The 18,104-nt window shown below is 41.1% G+C and overlaps 1 protein-coding gene across 4 annotated transcripts in view; it reads right to left on the bottom strand.

Moving 5' to 3' along the window:
* Positions 1 to 13,428, bottom strand: part of celf2 (cugbp, Elav-like family member 2) — a 262,520-nt gene extending 249,092 nt beyond the window's left edge. For all 4 annotated transcript variants that reach the window (XM_079263083.1, XM_079263084.1, XM_079263086.1 and 1 more), the window contains exon 1: positions 13,253 to 13,428. In XM_079263083.1, coding sequence (XP_079119209.1) covers positions 13,253 to 13,305 — 53 coding nt within the window. In that variant the 5' untranslated portion in view covers positions 13,306 to 13,428. The remainder of the gene's footprint in view (positions 1 to 13,252) is intronic.
* Positions 13,429 to 18,104: the final 4,676 nt, after the last annotated feature.

The following is an 18,104-nucleotide window of genomic DNA, read 5'->3' as shown; positions in this document are numbered from 1 at the left end:
AGTAACAACAATAATCCCTCAACTATAGACAGGAAATGACTCGACCAAATGAAAATGTTTTTGCAGGATCTTTTGTGTGTGTGCTCCATCAGTAGCACACAACAGCCAGGTTAGGTGCTGGTGGTGTTTTGTGCGGCTCTTTTGGACTCTTAGGGGACGCAGCCATTCTGCCTGTTAAAAGTAAGCAGAGCAGGGAATGTTGGGCTGATGGTGAGCACTGCTTATCGACCACGGCGCCGTGCATTTCGACTCTGGAGATGGCGCGCGAGGCACTGGGGCGTGCTGACGAACATCCCCCGGGACTCCTGTCCAATTACAGCTCAAAATGAGCCAGAGGAACGCAGAGATTGGGCTGGGCGCACAAAGGTGATGATGGAACAAGGGGAGGGGGCTGGGAGATGGAAAGTAAGGGGCTGAGGATATGAGTAGCTCTTGAAATTAATGGGACAGGGTGGAGCGGGACTCCCAGAGCTGGGCATGGGGCCAGCTGATGACTTTAAGTCCACCCTGAAGCAGCCATTAAGAAGCAAAAGGTTCTAATAATCTCAGGACACAGAGCAGACAAGATTCTCCAGACAGCAGCTGGCGAAGCTGGTGTCCTCAACTTTAGCCGCCATGCACCGGCGAGTTAACTGTGCATGACACCATTACAGGAAGCCAAACTCCACTGATGCCCAATTCAGCTCGTGATCGCATAACCGCCATGAAAGCTAAAATCCAAAATTCAATCTGACGCAAATCCCATAAAAAGTGACAAATCGAAGGATTTCAGTAAAGGTTTTAATAAACGCTGCTGCAATGAGGCCTTCCATTTAAAACGTCATGTTTGGACAACTCTGCTCCAAGAGCTATTAAGCAGAAATGTGTTCGTCTATAAAAGAGCTCTTCTGTGTGTGATTGCTATTTAATAGCCGGCCATACGTTCATGCTTCAGACTCGCTTTAATGTCCCAGTGCACGGAGGACTGTCAGCAAGTGGGGGGAGAAAAGCCAAGGCCTCTTCCAAATTACCGTCATCTTCCAAAGCACTGTGTCGAGGGGATGAGAAGAAATGTTGCCATTATGTAGCTGTGGTGGAGCTCATTGCCCACACATTGTGCACGACCACAAAATATGGCGCAGGCAAGAATTATAGTGTTGTGACATCATGCACTAAAACAATAAATCTGATTTGATTATAAACACGACTGCGATTTAATTAATATTCAAGTAAAACCCTGATTGAATTAAATTCAACATTTGATCAAACAGCCGTGAAAACCACTTGCTGCATCACTTCCACTGCTCTCAAAAGACAATTGCAGTGTGACATGATAACAACAAAGCTTTATGGAGTCTTCCTCCAAGTAAAAACAAGCATTTCATCACACTTGAAAACAATTTCAATTGAAAGATGGAGAGCAGTAATACAAGGTGTCAGGATCGGTTGCAATCGGAGAATAACTCGCCATCATTTAAATCCTCTCGGTGACAAAAGTGGCAGAGATGAGAGCTCTTGTGCTCCGACGCGCGAAGAAAACACAACTACAGGCATGGAAACAAGGACAGACAGGCAAGTGTGTTTAAGGTTTTGCTGGGAGTCAGTGGTGCTTCTTAAATGTGTACAGTCACATCAATGGCCTGTTAAGAGAGTGTAACCACGGCAACAGACAGCTGGATTACGTCTAAGAAAAGCGGATGCTTTGTGTAATATCTGCAACTTGTAATTACTGCAAAAGAATATATATTTATTTTTTAGCGCATGATATTAATCACATCTTGCGACTTGAACTGGAATTATTCATATTTATTGGTTGAAACTGTTTTTTTTGTTTTTTTTTTTTACTTTGTTTGGTAAAAATAACTGAAAATAAACCAAACTAGAATAAATGTTTATAAAATAAAATGAAATTAAACAAAATAAAATGAAATAGAATAATAAAATAAAATAAAATAAAATAAAATTGTAAACTAGTTTTACATTATGCCGAAAGGAGCAATAATCAGAAATTTATTCTTTGGGATAAAAGGAATGAAGAAATCCCTGTGTGAAGAACAAGAGGTGTAATTTAATTTGGAGTATAACATGACGTAACACACCATCTCTCTGTGTTGATCTCCAGTCGGTCTGGCCACATGTTAATGTTCATTCATGTGAGTCACCGCCTCCTCTCCCATCTTGCGGCAACATCTGAGCGATGGCACCAAGTATTTTCAAAGCAAAATGTCAGAGAACAGAAGAAAAATTCACCTGAAGAAAACCAGGATGTGACATAATCTCTAAAGGAACAATGATCGGTGAGAAGTTGTCAGATAAAGGGACAGAACTGAAGTAACTTTGGTTTATGTTGGGAGTGTGATGTCTGTTACTATAGACAATCTTTGCACATCCATGCTTAGCTTTGTTTGTGAGCCCTTCGTTGACTGTTGAAATAAAAAAAAGAAAAAAAAGCGTTGCATCTTCCATTTTTAAGCTCTCCCTTTTTGGAAGTAAACAGACCAGAGAGACAAGCTCTGAAGGGGAGTCAAACCCTTGTATTTGTAAAGTGGGGAGCACTGCTAGAGCAAAAGGAGCTACAGTTTGACTTAGCTCTTTTTCTACTGTAAGTAGAGAGTGAGGGGCAAGAGGTAGAGGGAGGTGTGGCTCATGACGCTCTTTGTTTTTGTCTACATGCAGTGCTCAGCAGCAAACCTTGCAACCATTTGGCTTTTTGCTCCTTTAAAGCTGGATCCAGCAAAGACTGCATGGTGTTGATTGTAATGGCTGTCTCTTTTCATTGCGTTTATCTCGCTCCTATAATGCCAGATGCAAACAAAAAAGCTGATTCTAAACGACTTGCATCTGTTATCCATCTCCATGACAACAGGAGAACTTTTAGGGAGGAAAAAGAGAAGATCACAGAGTAAATTTACTTCCATTTATCTGTCCGAAATAGCAAATGAAGGCTTTTAAAAAAGCAAAAAGAAAATGCAACGAGCTTATTATTCCATTCCATAAAACATACTCTATGAATGAAACTCCTCCTTTGACCCAAAAATAGAAAACACCTTTTCAGCTTAGATGTCAACCGTATTGGTTGGAGGCCATATGTGTCACACAGTAAAGAACAACGGACTGATAAAGCTGTGAACAGTCTGCAGTTGGTGGACTTTACTGGAAGCATACAGGTCATAAGCTACAACGGAGAAGATCCATAAAAAGTGAAGACCATTTTGTGTTTGTTTTCACTTCCCTGACTGGCCTTTCAGATGAAACTTTTTCACTTAAGCTGCTTCAGAAAAGTGGACAAACGTTACAGTGAAAGCCTTGATTAGCCTTGATGCTCCAGTCAATAACACAACTCACGTGTACCTTAACAAGTGTGTTCAGAAGTATTTAATGCACCACAGCCAGATAGATTAAAAAAAAATAAAAACACGTTTCACTTGGTACAAGTCGTTGCTGTCTTAATTCTTAGTTCCATTAATTATTATTTAAAAAAAATCTATGCCACTTTTTTCAAAACACAAAATTTTAATTTTAAGGCATTTTTCTTTGTCTTTATTATTTAGCTTTTTATTGTTCTTTTCTATATAATATATAATATTCTATATTCTATATAAATATTTATATAAGTAAAATATTATATTTACAAAATAGAAATAGTCGACTAGGATCATTTTCCTGTCCTGTTTGGCACTGAGGTAAAGTTGGTAATTATATGTTTAGATATATATGAAATTTTATTCTTCCGTGAGTGTGTTAGTTAACTCTCCTGATGTCCACTGAAGTGGCAAAACTGCAAATAAACCATCCTTGCTTATAAATAAACTAGAAACAGCCTTTAAATAGGCGACAACTGTAGTGAACACAATGCATCTAAGGGTTAAATACTTTTAAGTCCAATCTGGAATTTCTGAGTCAGTAATTCTGAGGTATTCCTTTAAATCCTTCTTTAACAAACATGACACATAAAGAGACTTTTTCCTAAGTGATTTGATCCAGTGCATTCATTTGTCATTCACAGCTGTGACACACTGTGATGACAGAGATGTCTCTGGGGGGGTCTCACTTTAGTGATCTGACCGGAAGCACAACATTAAGCAACTGTTTTTTTCCCTTTAAAATCAACCACTTTCAAACATACACATCCATTTTTATCCAAGTTAAAGCTGCAGTTTGCAGCTTACGGGGTCTCACTTGTCTTTAGGTCGAAGGTAAAAGTTGCAACGTGATGTAATGTCCCCAAAAAGACACACGAATGGTTTAAATAACAGACATGCTTACAGAATAGCCAACTGGAGCCAGAAATGCATGACAGTGCAAAATGTTGTAACATCATCACTGTTTTTCACTTCCTTTAACAACAAATCCAAAAAGAGACTTTCAACAAGCTAAAGTCTCCAGTAAAGAAGAGCATGGAGAAGGAAGAGTATGTTGTGCAAAAGGAAAGCAGAACCATTGCAACATCCTGAATTCATACAGCTGAAACATGAACATTTCACTGCCCTCCTTCACAGCAGGAGCTCGCTGAAATGATCTTCCAAGTACAACACAGGCAGCAGCGCTTCTTAGTGTTCCGTCATGCATTTCCATTGTATTTTTTTTAAGGTCATAGATGTGAAAAATCATTGCATAACATCAGGCTTCAAGCTAGTAGAGATGGCCTGACTAAAAACTAACCTATTTTAAAGAAAAGGGTTTAATTTGGCATGAAATGCTCCACTAATGGCTGATGATCAGTAAGAATCAGCAGTATCAAGGAGTCTGCTGGAAAGGCGACAAAAACACTGGTTGTAGTGACGTAAACAACACTAAAAGTTTAGCACATTAACCTTTTTAGAACCTTAGGGGGAACGTTGAAGACCTATGGAAGCAAACTAGCCAAAACAGCAGTTTTGGAGACTTTGCCTGAATTCTATGTACTAAAACTTCTCTAATTTCATCCTTTCTTTCATTTTTTTTTTTACGCCAAGCTGCAGCTGCATCATTCTAAAAGGATTTTCTATTAACCTTTTGGTTGGTAAGCCATTTTTTTCCCATTTGTTCTGTGCCATATCCATTTACTTTCACCACTAACACATGAAGTGATATTTATAAATCTTAGTTTAATTTTCTATCCATTAAAAAAATGATGAAGTTTACTCATTCAATTATGGGTATTCTATTTTGAAGATATAAATTAAAAATAGTGACAGGGCCTGAAGGGTTTATATATTTTTGTGGAGGTAGAGAAGGTCTTGGCGTACACATGTATGAATATAACCATGCAATGCTGCAGCTAGTGCATACACAACACAAAGAGATGCAGGAAACAAGAAGATGATGGCAACTTAAGTTTAGAGCGCCACTAAAGTGAAACATCTTCCAAGTGTTCATGAGGAATAGAAGTGACATTCATAAAAGAAAGAAGAGATTTGATCTAAAGGAAACCCAATTTAAGTTTTGATTCCAAGTCAGGTGTTAATTTAGTTATGGAAATAAGAAAAGGGCCTAATGACAGATGGTAGAAAACATGGATGTTGCACATCCATTGTTAGTTTGGAGTTTAATAACACATTGAATGCAGAAGCAGCACTGCTTTACAGGCATAACCTGTTTACTTTGAGTTATACAGAAAGGACAAAATGCTCCATTGTGAGAGAAAACAAGTTTCCTTTGGTTTTATATCATGTCGCCCTCTTTTTGCTGTTGGCATGAATGCAGGTTTATGACATGATGGTGTCACCTTTGCTGTTTAGACCCAGAAGCAGCATCCATCTTTTATGTTCTGTCTGTAACTCTACCACAATGCTGAAGCAGCACTTCAGAGTTTAAGCCTTGGTTAAAAGGGATTCAGTTAACTCTCTATTATCATCAAATAACTAAATAGAGAAGAGTTTTGTGAGAAATTAGTTTAAAAAGTAGCAGCAGCACACTAATAATCTGTGTAAAATAAACAACATCATAATGGGGCAAAGCATTTTCAGGCTGGGTAAAGGCAGAACAGAAGAACAGCAGGTCTTCACAGTAACCTAATGACAGGTGCTAGTAGATATCAGGTGAACGCCGTCTGAGATGCTTCTCAATGATTTGTAGAAATACAAATTCTTTTATGGAAAGACTGAAATTATAGGATGCACAAAGATCTGGTTGGATGCTTGGAATGATCTTCCAGCTTCTTGGACTGACTTTAAAACAACAACAACAACAAAAAAGGGACATAGTGACATCTAGTGGTGCATGTGCAGTTTGCAGCTAACTGACTTACACCTTTCAAAAGAGTGGGAGAAATAAAAGCTGCAAAAGAATTGTTGAGTTTGTCTGTTCCGGTCACATCAAGAGCCAATTGTAGGAGAAAATATCAACAACATACAACAAGGTAATTATGCAAGCAGTCAAGCCCTAAAGCACAGGTAGGAATATATATTTGTTGCATTTATCTTCTGTACACGAGTATAACATTTGAAGAGAACTGCTTTGAGCCGGTTGGTAACGGGGGGTTTTTCCGGTCCTTCACACTGACATGACAACTCAGAGTCTGCACTGAATCAGCTCTGGTTATTACATCATAACATTTCTGCTATAAAGGTCTCCACCCTGCAGCATTTCTCCATTTTCAACAGTGTGTGCCAACTATTTAATGGAGTACACTGCATGTGATATTTCTGTAAATCCAATTTCTTATTCATGCTCTGGTTGATTTTTTACAGCTGCTCGTGTGGTACCTGAGGACATTTTCCCAGTGACCTCTCACCACTGTTAGCCCTCTGTATCTGGGTTTAAGTGACGACCACAGTTTGTAATAAAAGAGGAGAACAAAGGCTCGACGGCCTTCATCATGATCAGGTGATTGTTCAGCAATATGCTCGGACAAATTTGGCTGGTGCGCCTTCACAAAGCAAAACCGTTTGTGTTGATTAAAGATGCCTGTCGACCCCTCTGCAGTCAATCAGCTTCGCTTCCTGCTCTGTTCCGCCGAGGCACTTTCTGAAAACAAAAAAAAAAAATCGACCCCGTCTCCTTTTACATGTGTTTCATTCTTTTTTAGTGTGCTCTGTTTTTAATTCCCTGTTTTGTTCTCTGCCTTTCGCAACACTCCAGGGTCACCATCTGCATGGCAACACTCGCAGCGTGACACTTCCCTAACCCAAGGAGCGAGGGATGAAAGGAGCGACAGAGCACAGACCTATCTCTCTCTCTCTCTGTTCACAGGCCAGCTATAATTCATTAGCTTTCCTTCTCATCTCTTCTATATCCCCCCCCCCTTCTGCAATGTGACCACTTGTGTCAAAGCAGATATTTGTGAGTGGAGCAGTGAAGCTGCTGACACTTCTTTTTATATAACATCATTCAGCATCTTGGAAATGAAAGCTTTTCCACACCATTCGGAAAAAGCTCTTTTTTAAAACGAGAAGCTGGAAAATTTCCATTAAAGGCACAGAAATAAATCAAGGTGCATGTTTAACATTTGTGGCTGTAAATATAACGTTGATATGTGTCGCATTTATTGGTTTATAACTTGGGCATAAGTGGAGTAATGATTTCCTCTGCAGATAACCTGCAGGGTTGCACAGCTTCATTCCGACCTGTCAGCATGACCCTCGTAAAAGTGAACTCTTGCTGCGATTGGTCAGTTTCTCACTTCGAGCATCCATCAGGTACGCACAAAGAGATTATCTCTTTTTTAAACTTCCACCAGACAGAGCGCCAAAACTCTATTTTCTTGACTCCCACCTCTCGTCCCACCTCTCTCCTCTCATCACAAGTCATTTTCGTCGCACAAAAAAATCGTTTTTTCTTTTTAAAAACACAATCTATTTTTTCCTCTCACTTTCTCTCCCTTATTGTCTTCCTTATGTTCCCCACGGTCACATCCATGTAGATGATCACTGTGAGGGAATAATAAAAGGGAAAGAAATTAAAAACAAGGGGGGGGGTGCTGCATTAGGAGTGGTAAATGGAAGGGGAAAAAGAAGGGGTTGAAAAATAAAAGAGTGGAGGAGAGAGTCTATACTTCCTCTGTCTTTTAAGCCGTACGACATAAAGACGGTTGTGTGTCACTTGGGGGAAACTCTCACACAGACGGGTTTAAAGCTCCTTTATGGGCCCGGCAGCCGCCGTGCACATGGCAGCAGCACCTCTGAGAATAAGACTATAACAAAGTACAGCACTAAAATACAGCCAGAGGGAATGATTAGCGCGTGTGTGTGTGTGTGTGTTTACGTGCCCGTGTACAAGAGAGTGCGAGGCGGCTGGTGGAAAAGAGAGAGGCATGCTCCAGGTGGTGCATTATTAAACAGATTTGTCACTTTGGGCCAGTGGTGTTAAGTGTGTGTGTGTGTGTGTGTGTGGGTTGGGAATGGTGTAAGGGCTAGAGCTGAGATAGAAATAAATGAAATTACAAGTAAAAAGAGGAGAAAACGACGGAATGAGACAAAAAAGTGAGAAAAGAGAGAAAATGTGAAAAGAGAAAAAGATCCGAGAAAGAGAAAAAAAATAGACATGAAAACTAAAACAGGGAAACATTTGTTTCACATATGTGATTAAAACATGCAGATTACCTCACGCTCACTGGCAATATGGTAACCGCAGTATAGACACACACACACACACACACACACACACACACACACACACTGTGAATTTTCATCCTAATAGTTAATCCAATCTGGAAATTTAAGCATTTACACAACCAGGTACAGATTTATGTCCTCACAACATGAGCAATGCAAGCACACACTCACACACACACACACTCTCACACACACACAGCATCATGTGGTGTGTGTTACAGTTGTGTTATAAATCCCTCCGGCTGCTGTTGACTAAGCTGATCTTTGCTGGATGGGAGAAAAAAATAAGCAGTTTGTGCATATGCCATGACAGGCAACACGACTTGTTTTAGACAAAAATAACATGAAAGAAACAGACAATGTCTTCACTCTGTGTGTGTGTGTGTGTGTGTGTGTGTGTGTGTGTGTGTGTGTGTGATCCGACTGACTGCGGTAGGTATAAAAATCAAAGAAGAGAAAAGCTGCAACAAATGCAGAGGACAGGATGGAACAATGAGCCGCTGCATGCACGCACAAACAGACTCTCACACACACACACACACACACACACACACACACACACACACACACACACACACACACACACACACACACACACACACACACATACACACACACACACACATACACACACACACACAGGCTGATGATTCAGCATTGCAACCAAAAAGTGTTGGTAAAAGCAGAACAATCACCAGGTATCCAACTCTGATGGGAGGAAGAGATGCTGGAGGAGTTTTATAATATTTTTTTAAATTTCCCCTCGACGCTTTTTGTTCTTGGAAACGACTTACGAAACGATGTTTTCACTACAAAGCTCTCCTTTGAAACACAAGATAATAAACACGTAGCTCCTTAAATGTGAAAATTTCCTACTATTTGTGTTTTAATAGACAACAGAAAGCGAGAGTCTGGGTAGTTAAAAACTCAAATTCAGGAGATTCTGGCATGATTATTCCTTTTTTCTTTTCTCTGCTCCTCTCTAGTCTCTCCCATCTACATCCCTCTCCGTCATCTTTCCTCTGTCTATTATGTTTTATGACACATACTCGCCTAAGCTATGCAATTATCTCTTTCAGATTCCAGAGAATTGGGAGAGACTCAGCCCTCCCCTTTCTTTCTCCTCCTGCCCGCCTCCTTCACTCACACGCTGAATACAGAATTGTTCGTCATCGCTACAAAGACTTGATTGGCGGCGGTGGGAAGTAGCGAGCGAACTGTGAGTCGCCTTCTTTCGCAGACTTAATGGTGGTGGGACAAGTTTTTCATCAACCAAAGACAAAAGGTCCAGACGTGGGTTCTAATTTAAACTCTACTTATAAAACAGGCTTTCATTTCGTTTTTGGATAAAGAGATGAAAATAAAGCAGAGGAAATCTAGAAGTTCCCACATCAACCGGATGCAGCGACATCGCTGCGTCGTCGATGAGCCGATCTACGTCAAACACCCGATGAAAAGACTGAAAGGAACTCATGGGGACGTCATGTGATCAAATAACTGCACGTCTAATTCATCTTCAAGCATCTGCGTCGAGAGCGAATCCGAGCAGGAAAGGAAATGATGCACAAATACCAGTAAAATCTAAATGTTCCAACAAATTTAGAGAGATTAACCCTCTGAAATGACCACGCATGACGATCAGTGACAAAAAATAATTTGTTTTTTGACATGAAAAGAAGAGGAATAGAGAAAACAAGTGAAGACCTTTATGTTTTTACTGGTACACTTTACTTAAAACCAGTATAATCCTGAACGGTGGAAAGGTCTGGCTTAGAGATAAAGCGCCTTACACACTCTCGTGCCGCGCTCGCACACACTATCAGAGGGGATTTAAACATTCAAACAGTGGTCTTGGTAATTAGGCAGATGGATTCTGGATCCGGGGGGATATGAAGCGACACATAATGCAAGCGGACAAACTCTTTAAGTGGATTAATTAAAACCAACACCGCCGGGTCAAAGGTCAAGTCTCCCTCTCACTGTCCACCACCTCGCTCGCCTTTCGCTGGAGCTGCAGGATGGAGGGAGAGAAGGGATTTGAAATGATTGGACGACGGTGAAAAATGGACCCTGAAGAGATAGAAGAGGGAGAAGGGGAGCTGAAGCGATGGTGGCGGTGTGCTGGAAAATAACTTCTCTGTTATTAAACAACCCCATCATGCTTCCAGTCTGTATACTGATGTGAAAAAAATAACTGCATACATAACAAACCTCATCATTGTGTGTGTGTGTGTGTGTGTGTGGAAGGAGGATGCAATCAAATGATTTTAACGCTGGTGTTTCTCATCATGCATTAGGTGTGTGGCGGATTCCTGGGACAGATGCACAGGACTCTCCGGCTACATCAGCTTGTTTACAGGTGGTACAGCGTGTAGAAAAAGCACAGATAATGAAGAAACACCCCGTGTATGATCAGATAACACATACATGCACACACACTTGTCACCGATATTAACTCCATACTGTGTTTAAATTAATGCAACTCTGTGGAACTCAGACTCCACAGAGTTGCATTAATTAGTTAATTCTGCTAATTCATGCACCTCTTGCTGCACGTCTTACGGCGGTGACGCTTTAATAAAATCATTTTATAAAGATTTTTCTGCTTCAAATTCATGAGGCAGTTGTGATCTTAAAACGCGAACAGAAATATCGCCGCTGCAGTTCTGCCGCATCACGATGCGTTAAAATGGAAAAATAAATGAATAAATCCAAGTTCCAGTTGTTCAAGTGAAATTCAGCAATAACAAAAACACACACAGTCTTGTAATGACTGTGTTTGTGTGTCTCAAAGTGTGTGTGTGTGTGTGTGGGTGTGTGTGTGTGTGTGTGTGTGTGTGTGTGTGTGTGTGTCTGAGCGTGACGGAGGTGAGTCTCATTAGGTAAGAAACAAGAATGCCACTGAGGTGCCTTATTATCATATGCAACGGAGAAGTGTGTGTGTGTTTCTGTGTGTGAGTGCTTGTCTGAGTGTGTGTAGCTGTGACCCCGACAGAGCCAGAAAGTGTGTGTGTGTCTGTGTGTGCGTGAGGCTTTATTAAGATGCACGGTCTTTGCAGAGGGACAGCTGCCCCTGCTTCTAATCTAAGAGAACAAAGGTTTAATAAAGCGAAGAGAGGAGACAGAGAGGAGGTAAATACTTCCATCTCCTCCAACAACCCGTCCTTCCTCCTTTTCCCTTCCCAGTAACCGATCCAGCCTCCTTTTCAGAGAGACGACTGGTTTGAATGAGACTCTCTGGGTTTCATGAGAAACGGTTTTCTAACTGGAACCCAGAGCTGCTCGCTGGTCTCTGCCTTTTCCACCTGTTGCCGATGGTGGCCGTCTCCAGGCCAATATGTCAATTATTAACTAGTTATCTGAGCTAAAATGAGCTGGAAGTGACATTTTTAATGCCACCAAGAGATCTGTCCCCATTAGCCAAATGGACGGCACACAGAGGAGTGTGTCCACAGAGAAAGTCTCTACTTCGGCTATTTGTGAGTGTGTGTCAGGTCAGCTGTATGCCCCATTTCTCAGTCTGAGTGGTCATCGTTGCCTGTTTGGGAATGACATCATTTAACCCCCCATCCCCCTCCCCCGGTACATCAGCAGCTCACAGAAATAAGCCTGCTCCACATTCCCCCACTCATTTTCTATTTTGGATTTGTGGATAATGATGGTGGGATGGAGGGCAGCACGGGGATAAAAATGATAAGAGAGAAGAGGAAGCATTAAAAGAATAATTGGAGGGTCTTGAGGGTTCTGTCTCCCCTCTCCGTCTGTAAAATAGAATTTGCGATAGTCCTTGCCGAGTCTGTCATGGGAATAATGACTTATTTATCAAATGGCTGAAATATTCAAGGATGGGGCCTTTTAAATTCCAGCTTTTTGAATTCATTGGCTTTTCTCTGAGATGCTTAATGACAGTGAATGTATTCAGAGTGATTTTCAGGTCCGAGATGGAGCCATATGTTCTGGCGATGAGTCTAATAACAGCTTGACAGAAATGAGAAACTGCTCACTGAAGGCAAGCGGAGAGAAGTTTCACCTCTGACCTCATGGGAGGCTCAGAGAATCAAATTTGTTTCAGGACCGCCCTCATGGGTCCTGGTCCAAGAAATAAATAGCTGCGTTTGCTGGAGCAGCACTGAAAAGATGTTTTGCAGCACTGGAGATAGAATGTAATGTTCCTTAAAGGCGAGCTGCAGCAGGCAATCAGCCATGAGTAAATGTTACAAGATAAATTCCTGGAGGGGCGTACTTTTCCTGGATGGGCCAGATCAGCATGTGAGGGAGGGGGCACGAGGAGTTGGTGTGTGGGGAGGGGGATAAATGAGTGTTAGTCTTACTTTCTGGCTGAAATGGAAGAAGTTTGGAAATGATGGTGGAGATGGAGCGCCGCGCGGGGCTGCATCGAGGAGGTTAATGAGATGTACGCGGACACAACAGCTCGCATGCGTCAGGCTCGTGACAGAACGGAGGAAACGGAGGAAGAAGAGCTCTTAAAGTAAAAAGAGCGTTGTTCTCGCAGCGGTTTGCAGCCAAACTGCGCGATTTGTGCGTAATTACGCACGCGGCGCCACTAACGCGGCTCAGAAGGCGGTGGCGGCAACCTCTCAGCACCGCGTCCCACCCTTATTTTTTCCACAAGCTGCTGCCTCCCCTGCTGCTCCCCCCCTCCGACACCTCTCCCTTCTCAGATATTACTCCCCCCGCTCGCAATGGCGAGGTTGTTGAGGCACTGACCGGGCGCTTACCTTAACACGTTCCAGCTTTTCAGAGGGTCCAGGTCTGAAATTATAGAAACCATGGTCGAGTGGCTGGGCAGCACCGGGACAGGGAGGGGGTGCAGCGGAAAAAGGATCGAAAGAAAAAGCGGCGCAAAGGCTGTAAACTCCGTCTGCGAATGACAGCGATTGCTCGGATGCAAGCCGTCCTGGTTGTTCAGTGGGTGATGAGCGCTGTCACAGCTTCTCTCTCTCCCTCTCTCTCTCACTCGCTTTCTCTCTCTCTCCTTCTCTCTCTCGCGCGCTCTCTCCGCCCCCTCCCGTACAAAGCCTGCGCTCAGCAGACGCGTCTCCGCGCTTCCTCCGGTCCTGCTTCCACAAGCTGCTGCTACTGGAAATGCAACGATACGGTGGAGGAGAGAAGCAGAGGGTCAACCCCCACCTGCTAACATCATTTACCTGTCTTCTGCAAGAAAGAAAGATCATTTTAATATCCTTAAGGTACACAAAGAAAAAAGCTGAATCCATTTCTGAGTTTTGTAGTGTGGTGTTTAGTCAGGGAACTAATGGTGATGATTTCTACATAAATTTACTCTGAGAAACTGTATGATAAGCCAGTTGTCAATGTGACTATACAATACCAAAGCAGCTGAACAATCGGCCACGTCAGAGTTAAAGTTTTTGCAGCTCAGAGTTGACAGAGAGCTCAGTCAGGACTCTGAACAGCATCTTTCTCTCTGCAAACCTTCTGTCAGCCCTGACTTCCTGTCTGACACCACCACATCCTGTTGATAACCGCTCTTTGGTTTTTTTCACTTCTTCCCTCCCCTTGAAATGGCAGCAGATATGTCATCCCTGGTGAAAGAATGACAAGGCAGCAGCCAAGTCCCAACTATTATGAGCTTCTATCCATTTTGCTCATTGAGGGGGAAAAAAAAAAAAAACCTGATGGAAAAAAAGAGAAAGTGTCGGATCTGTGTCTGTTTCAGATAATTGACTGGGACAGCAGAACAGAGTGGGAGAGAAAGTCTCAGCCACAACCACTGTAGCTACGGCACAAGCTGCTTGTTATTTCTGGGGTTAAAATATTTGTCAGATAACAGACGGGCTGACAGGAAACCGCTGCAGGTCAGATATGCACAACTTTTCCAGGACCATGACATTCATTAACTAAAGTTAAAGCATGAGAAAAAAAATGCTAATGAGCTTGAATTCAACTTCAAATGCAAAGAAAAAAGTAAACAAACGGAGTCTTTTAGCTTTGCTTTGAGTAGTCTGTAGGTAAGACATAACAGTAATGCAATGCAACAGCCCACCGCTCTCAGCATCAACAGCCATACAGCACTGGCTTTAAATAGACTCAGTTGGACATCTGTTTCACAGAAGAGGAGGTGGAGGAGGATGGAGACAGTTGACAGCATCTCGCTCCTCTTCCTCTGTCTCTATTTCTGTCTCTTGTGCTAATAGAAACTAATGCTTTAGGAAACGCACGTACACGCACAGACAGATCAAACAGTTTATCTCTCTTCGTAATAACAGTGGCATGCCAGGAACCTCAGAGAAGTATGTTTTGGTGCATCTGTACGTCCGAATACGTAATGCAAAGAAACACCTGTCTGCATGTGTCTGTGCAGACAGACAGGTATTCACCGTCAGCTTGTTTTTATCGTTCCAACTGGCTGCTCTTTATGCAGATTATAGTTCTTTTCACACAGTACTGATAAGCAGTGTGACATCTTAAATGGTTATTTTCTTCATTTTTCTTTTGTTTTGCTTTTTATTTTCATCTGCAGAGATTCACTTTAAGCCAGTTTTACACTCTCAAATGTTTTGTTTACAGTTTAAAAATGAACAAAGGAAGGAATTAATTAATCTAGCCAGAAATCAAATACATTTGTTGGTCATTCATTTACTGTGAAAGGATGTCTTGATGATGATTAAAACATTAAGAACTTCTCAGGGATAAGAATGGATTTGTACGTTGTGCTGTTTAATTTTAATAAAACACATAATCGTCTTTACTTAAGTAATTGAAGCTTAATATCCTGGATCCAAACCTTGAATTTAATTTAAGTGAAATGAAAAATTAAAAAAAGAAAAACACGCTTCTTCTATGATGTCTACAAGTTCATTTCTCTAGAGACATGGTCTGGTGCTTGTTGCAATGTTGCAACTCTTGCACTTAAGATTTTTCTTGGTACAGACTAAGTTTATTACTAAAAGATAAAACATCTGATTGCTCATGTACAGATTCCTGTAAGTTATGTTGAATTACATTACAAGAAGTTTTTTTTCCCAAAGCCCTTTAACAAGTTGTAAAGCCAATGAATGTTTGTCACACAAAGCTAATGGAAATGCACCAGTAAGCTGCATCAACCAGGTCTTGTTACTTCTAAACAAAGCTCTAAGGATAAGAAAAAGTATTCTGAAGACTTTTTCTGCGCCGGATGATTCATGAAAAGAAGCGCTGAGCTTGATTTCTATGTTTTGAACCACAAAAGCACTCTGAGAGGGAAAATGTCCGCCAAGTAGCTCATTGCCAACCATATTGAGAAGAACCCTGAAAAAATTCCTGTGTCCACATTTCTTTCCAGATAACTCCCAAAGTGCAATGGAAGGTAGACCAAGACCCATTCTCAGAAAAAAAAATCTCAAAGATTTGCACAGCAGTTTTTGGGTAAAGTTGCTAATAAACAGACAGACAAATAAAAACAGGTAAAAAACAAAACCTTCTGAATGAAGGTATTAGCAATTCAATCCGATGCAATACACTTTGTTTCTAAAGCACATTTCATAAACAAAAACAGGTTCCAAAGTGCTGCACAGATAGAATAAAACGGTGAAAAAGAGCATAACAGGACATTGCCCGTGGCTCTGAACGAGAGTTGTCCGGTGTAGAAACAGAATGGATGGAAACGATTAGACTGACTAAAACCAGACCTTTACAATACATAATAGAATGTAAGTCAATCTGAAATCTTCCAAAATGAAATTTGTCTTGGTACATTTCATGAAATGTATCCAAAAAGGAAGCTTTACATGTTGCTGTTTGCTGTTGGACAAAGCTGCAAATGAATCCTTGACTGTTTCTATATTCATTACATCTCATCAAGACTGAAACTGTATTTGCTCATGCAGAAAAGAGTACAAAACATCATCAGCAGATGTATACTCACACATGGGCTCATTCTCTTTTATATTTGAAAGATGGCCCATGTAGAGTCTTGCAGTTTGCATGTCTTCTGTATTTGAGTTCTCATGTACAGCTTAATAATATGAGCATATAAGGGATTTCTGCTGATTCTGATAAAAACAAAAAAGAAGGCACCAGAACACTGTGGATGTGACTTGCAGCATGTTTGATGCTTGCGACTGCTCCAAAACCCTCTCTGGCACGGTTACCGTCTCAATATAAGGTCGAAATGTTTTCCCCATGAATTATTACAGGACTATCGTGTCCAAATAAGGTCACTCCTGGCTTAAAAAGAGCCAATAAGGCAAGAATGAATGTTGAATTTCAAAGCAGCATAAACCAACTGGGGATATTAAAGGGAACATGTCTTTTCCTTATATTCTACCATCATCAAATACCAAGCAAGGGAATATCTTATAGAATAATAGTGCTCCATTCCCCCGCAGGGATTTGCAGAATCAATAGGTGCTCTCGAATCAAAGAACATCAAAGGAGCTAACTGAATATCATAGTAAATGGCCATTAGATCAGGTTTGTGGTCCAGCAAACCCTAGCAAGGAACCAACATGAGAAACGGTTTTCTAACTGGAAACACTGGAAGACCTTCCCATTAATGGATGGCAGCCACCATTAAAAAGGTTTCCTGGTACGATACATAAAAACATTTCAGCAGAGCACCCCACAAGAATACATACCTTCAATGACTTTTACTGCGGTTGCATTTGTAGATAGGCAGGCCGATGATTGTAACAGACACTGACAGAAAAGCACATTGTAATCCTGCTGCATTTACACTCAAACCTGGACTTCACTTTGCACAGTTCAATCCCTCCATTATTTATTCCGTTCTTTTCAATGTAAAAAACAAAACAAAAACAAAGAAAACCTGTTGCTAATTTAATTGACCACAATGGTGGAAGTTACTGGTTTAACTGGAAGTCCAAACATAAAGTGGCATGTAGGAGGATTCAAAGGGAGGTCAGGATGAATGGGTGTGTAGTATGGGTTGGGACGGAGTGGATGAATATGGAAGGAAGAGAAAATATCGAGGTAATGGAAGGATGGATAATGGCTGAATAGAGGAATGGATGAAACAGAAGGAGGATGGATTGATAAAAATTAGGGGATTAAATGGATGAATTAGATGCATAGATTGAATAGATTAGAGGTGCCCAAGTTCAGTCCTTGAGATCCACCATCCTGAAACTTTTAGATGCATCCTTTGTCCAACCTGCCTGAATCACATGAATAACTCGTTACTATGTCTCTGCAGAGCTGCATGACGTGCAGAAGCAAGAATTAAGCTTTGATTCAGGTGTGTTGGACAAAGGTTACATCTAAAAGTTTCTGCATGGTAGTTCTAATTTTCAGTGATTGTTCCCTTTCACCCAATGGATATCTACTCTCAGGTCAAAGATATTAAAAAAGAAAAAAACAAAAACAAAAACAGAAAATGGAATTTACAGGGAATATGCGTCCCTCAGCCATTGTATGAACTAAAAAAAAAGTCTTTTCCAGTAATTGGTGCTGTTTTGCTGAACATAATGGCCCAAAAAACTTATAAAGACCCTTTTATGGGTCCTCTATGAATTTTGGTTACGAAACAAAGTGGTGTTTTTTATCAAATGATAAGGATTTGGTTAACTTGGTTACAGCAATAAATATGCAGCTGCAATTAAAGAAAAGTTA

Source organism: Telmatherina bonti, assembly GCF_933228915.1.
Source record: "Telmatherina bonti genome assembly, chromosome: 23".
Lineage (NCBI taxonomy): Eukaryota > Metazoa > Chordata > Actinopteri > Atheriniformes > Telmatherinidae > Telmatherina > Telmatherina bonti.
Note: the sequence above shows the minus strand (reverse complement) of the source record. Positions and strands in the feature narration are given on the sequence as shown.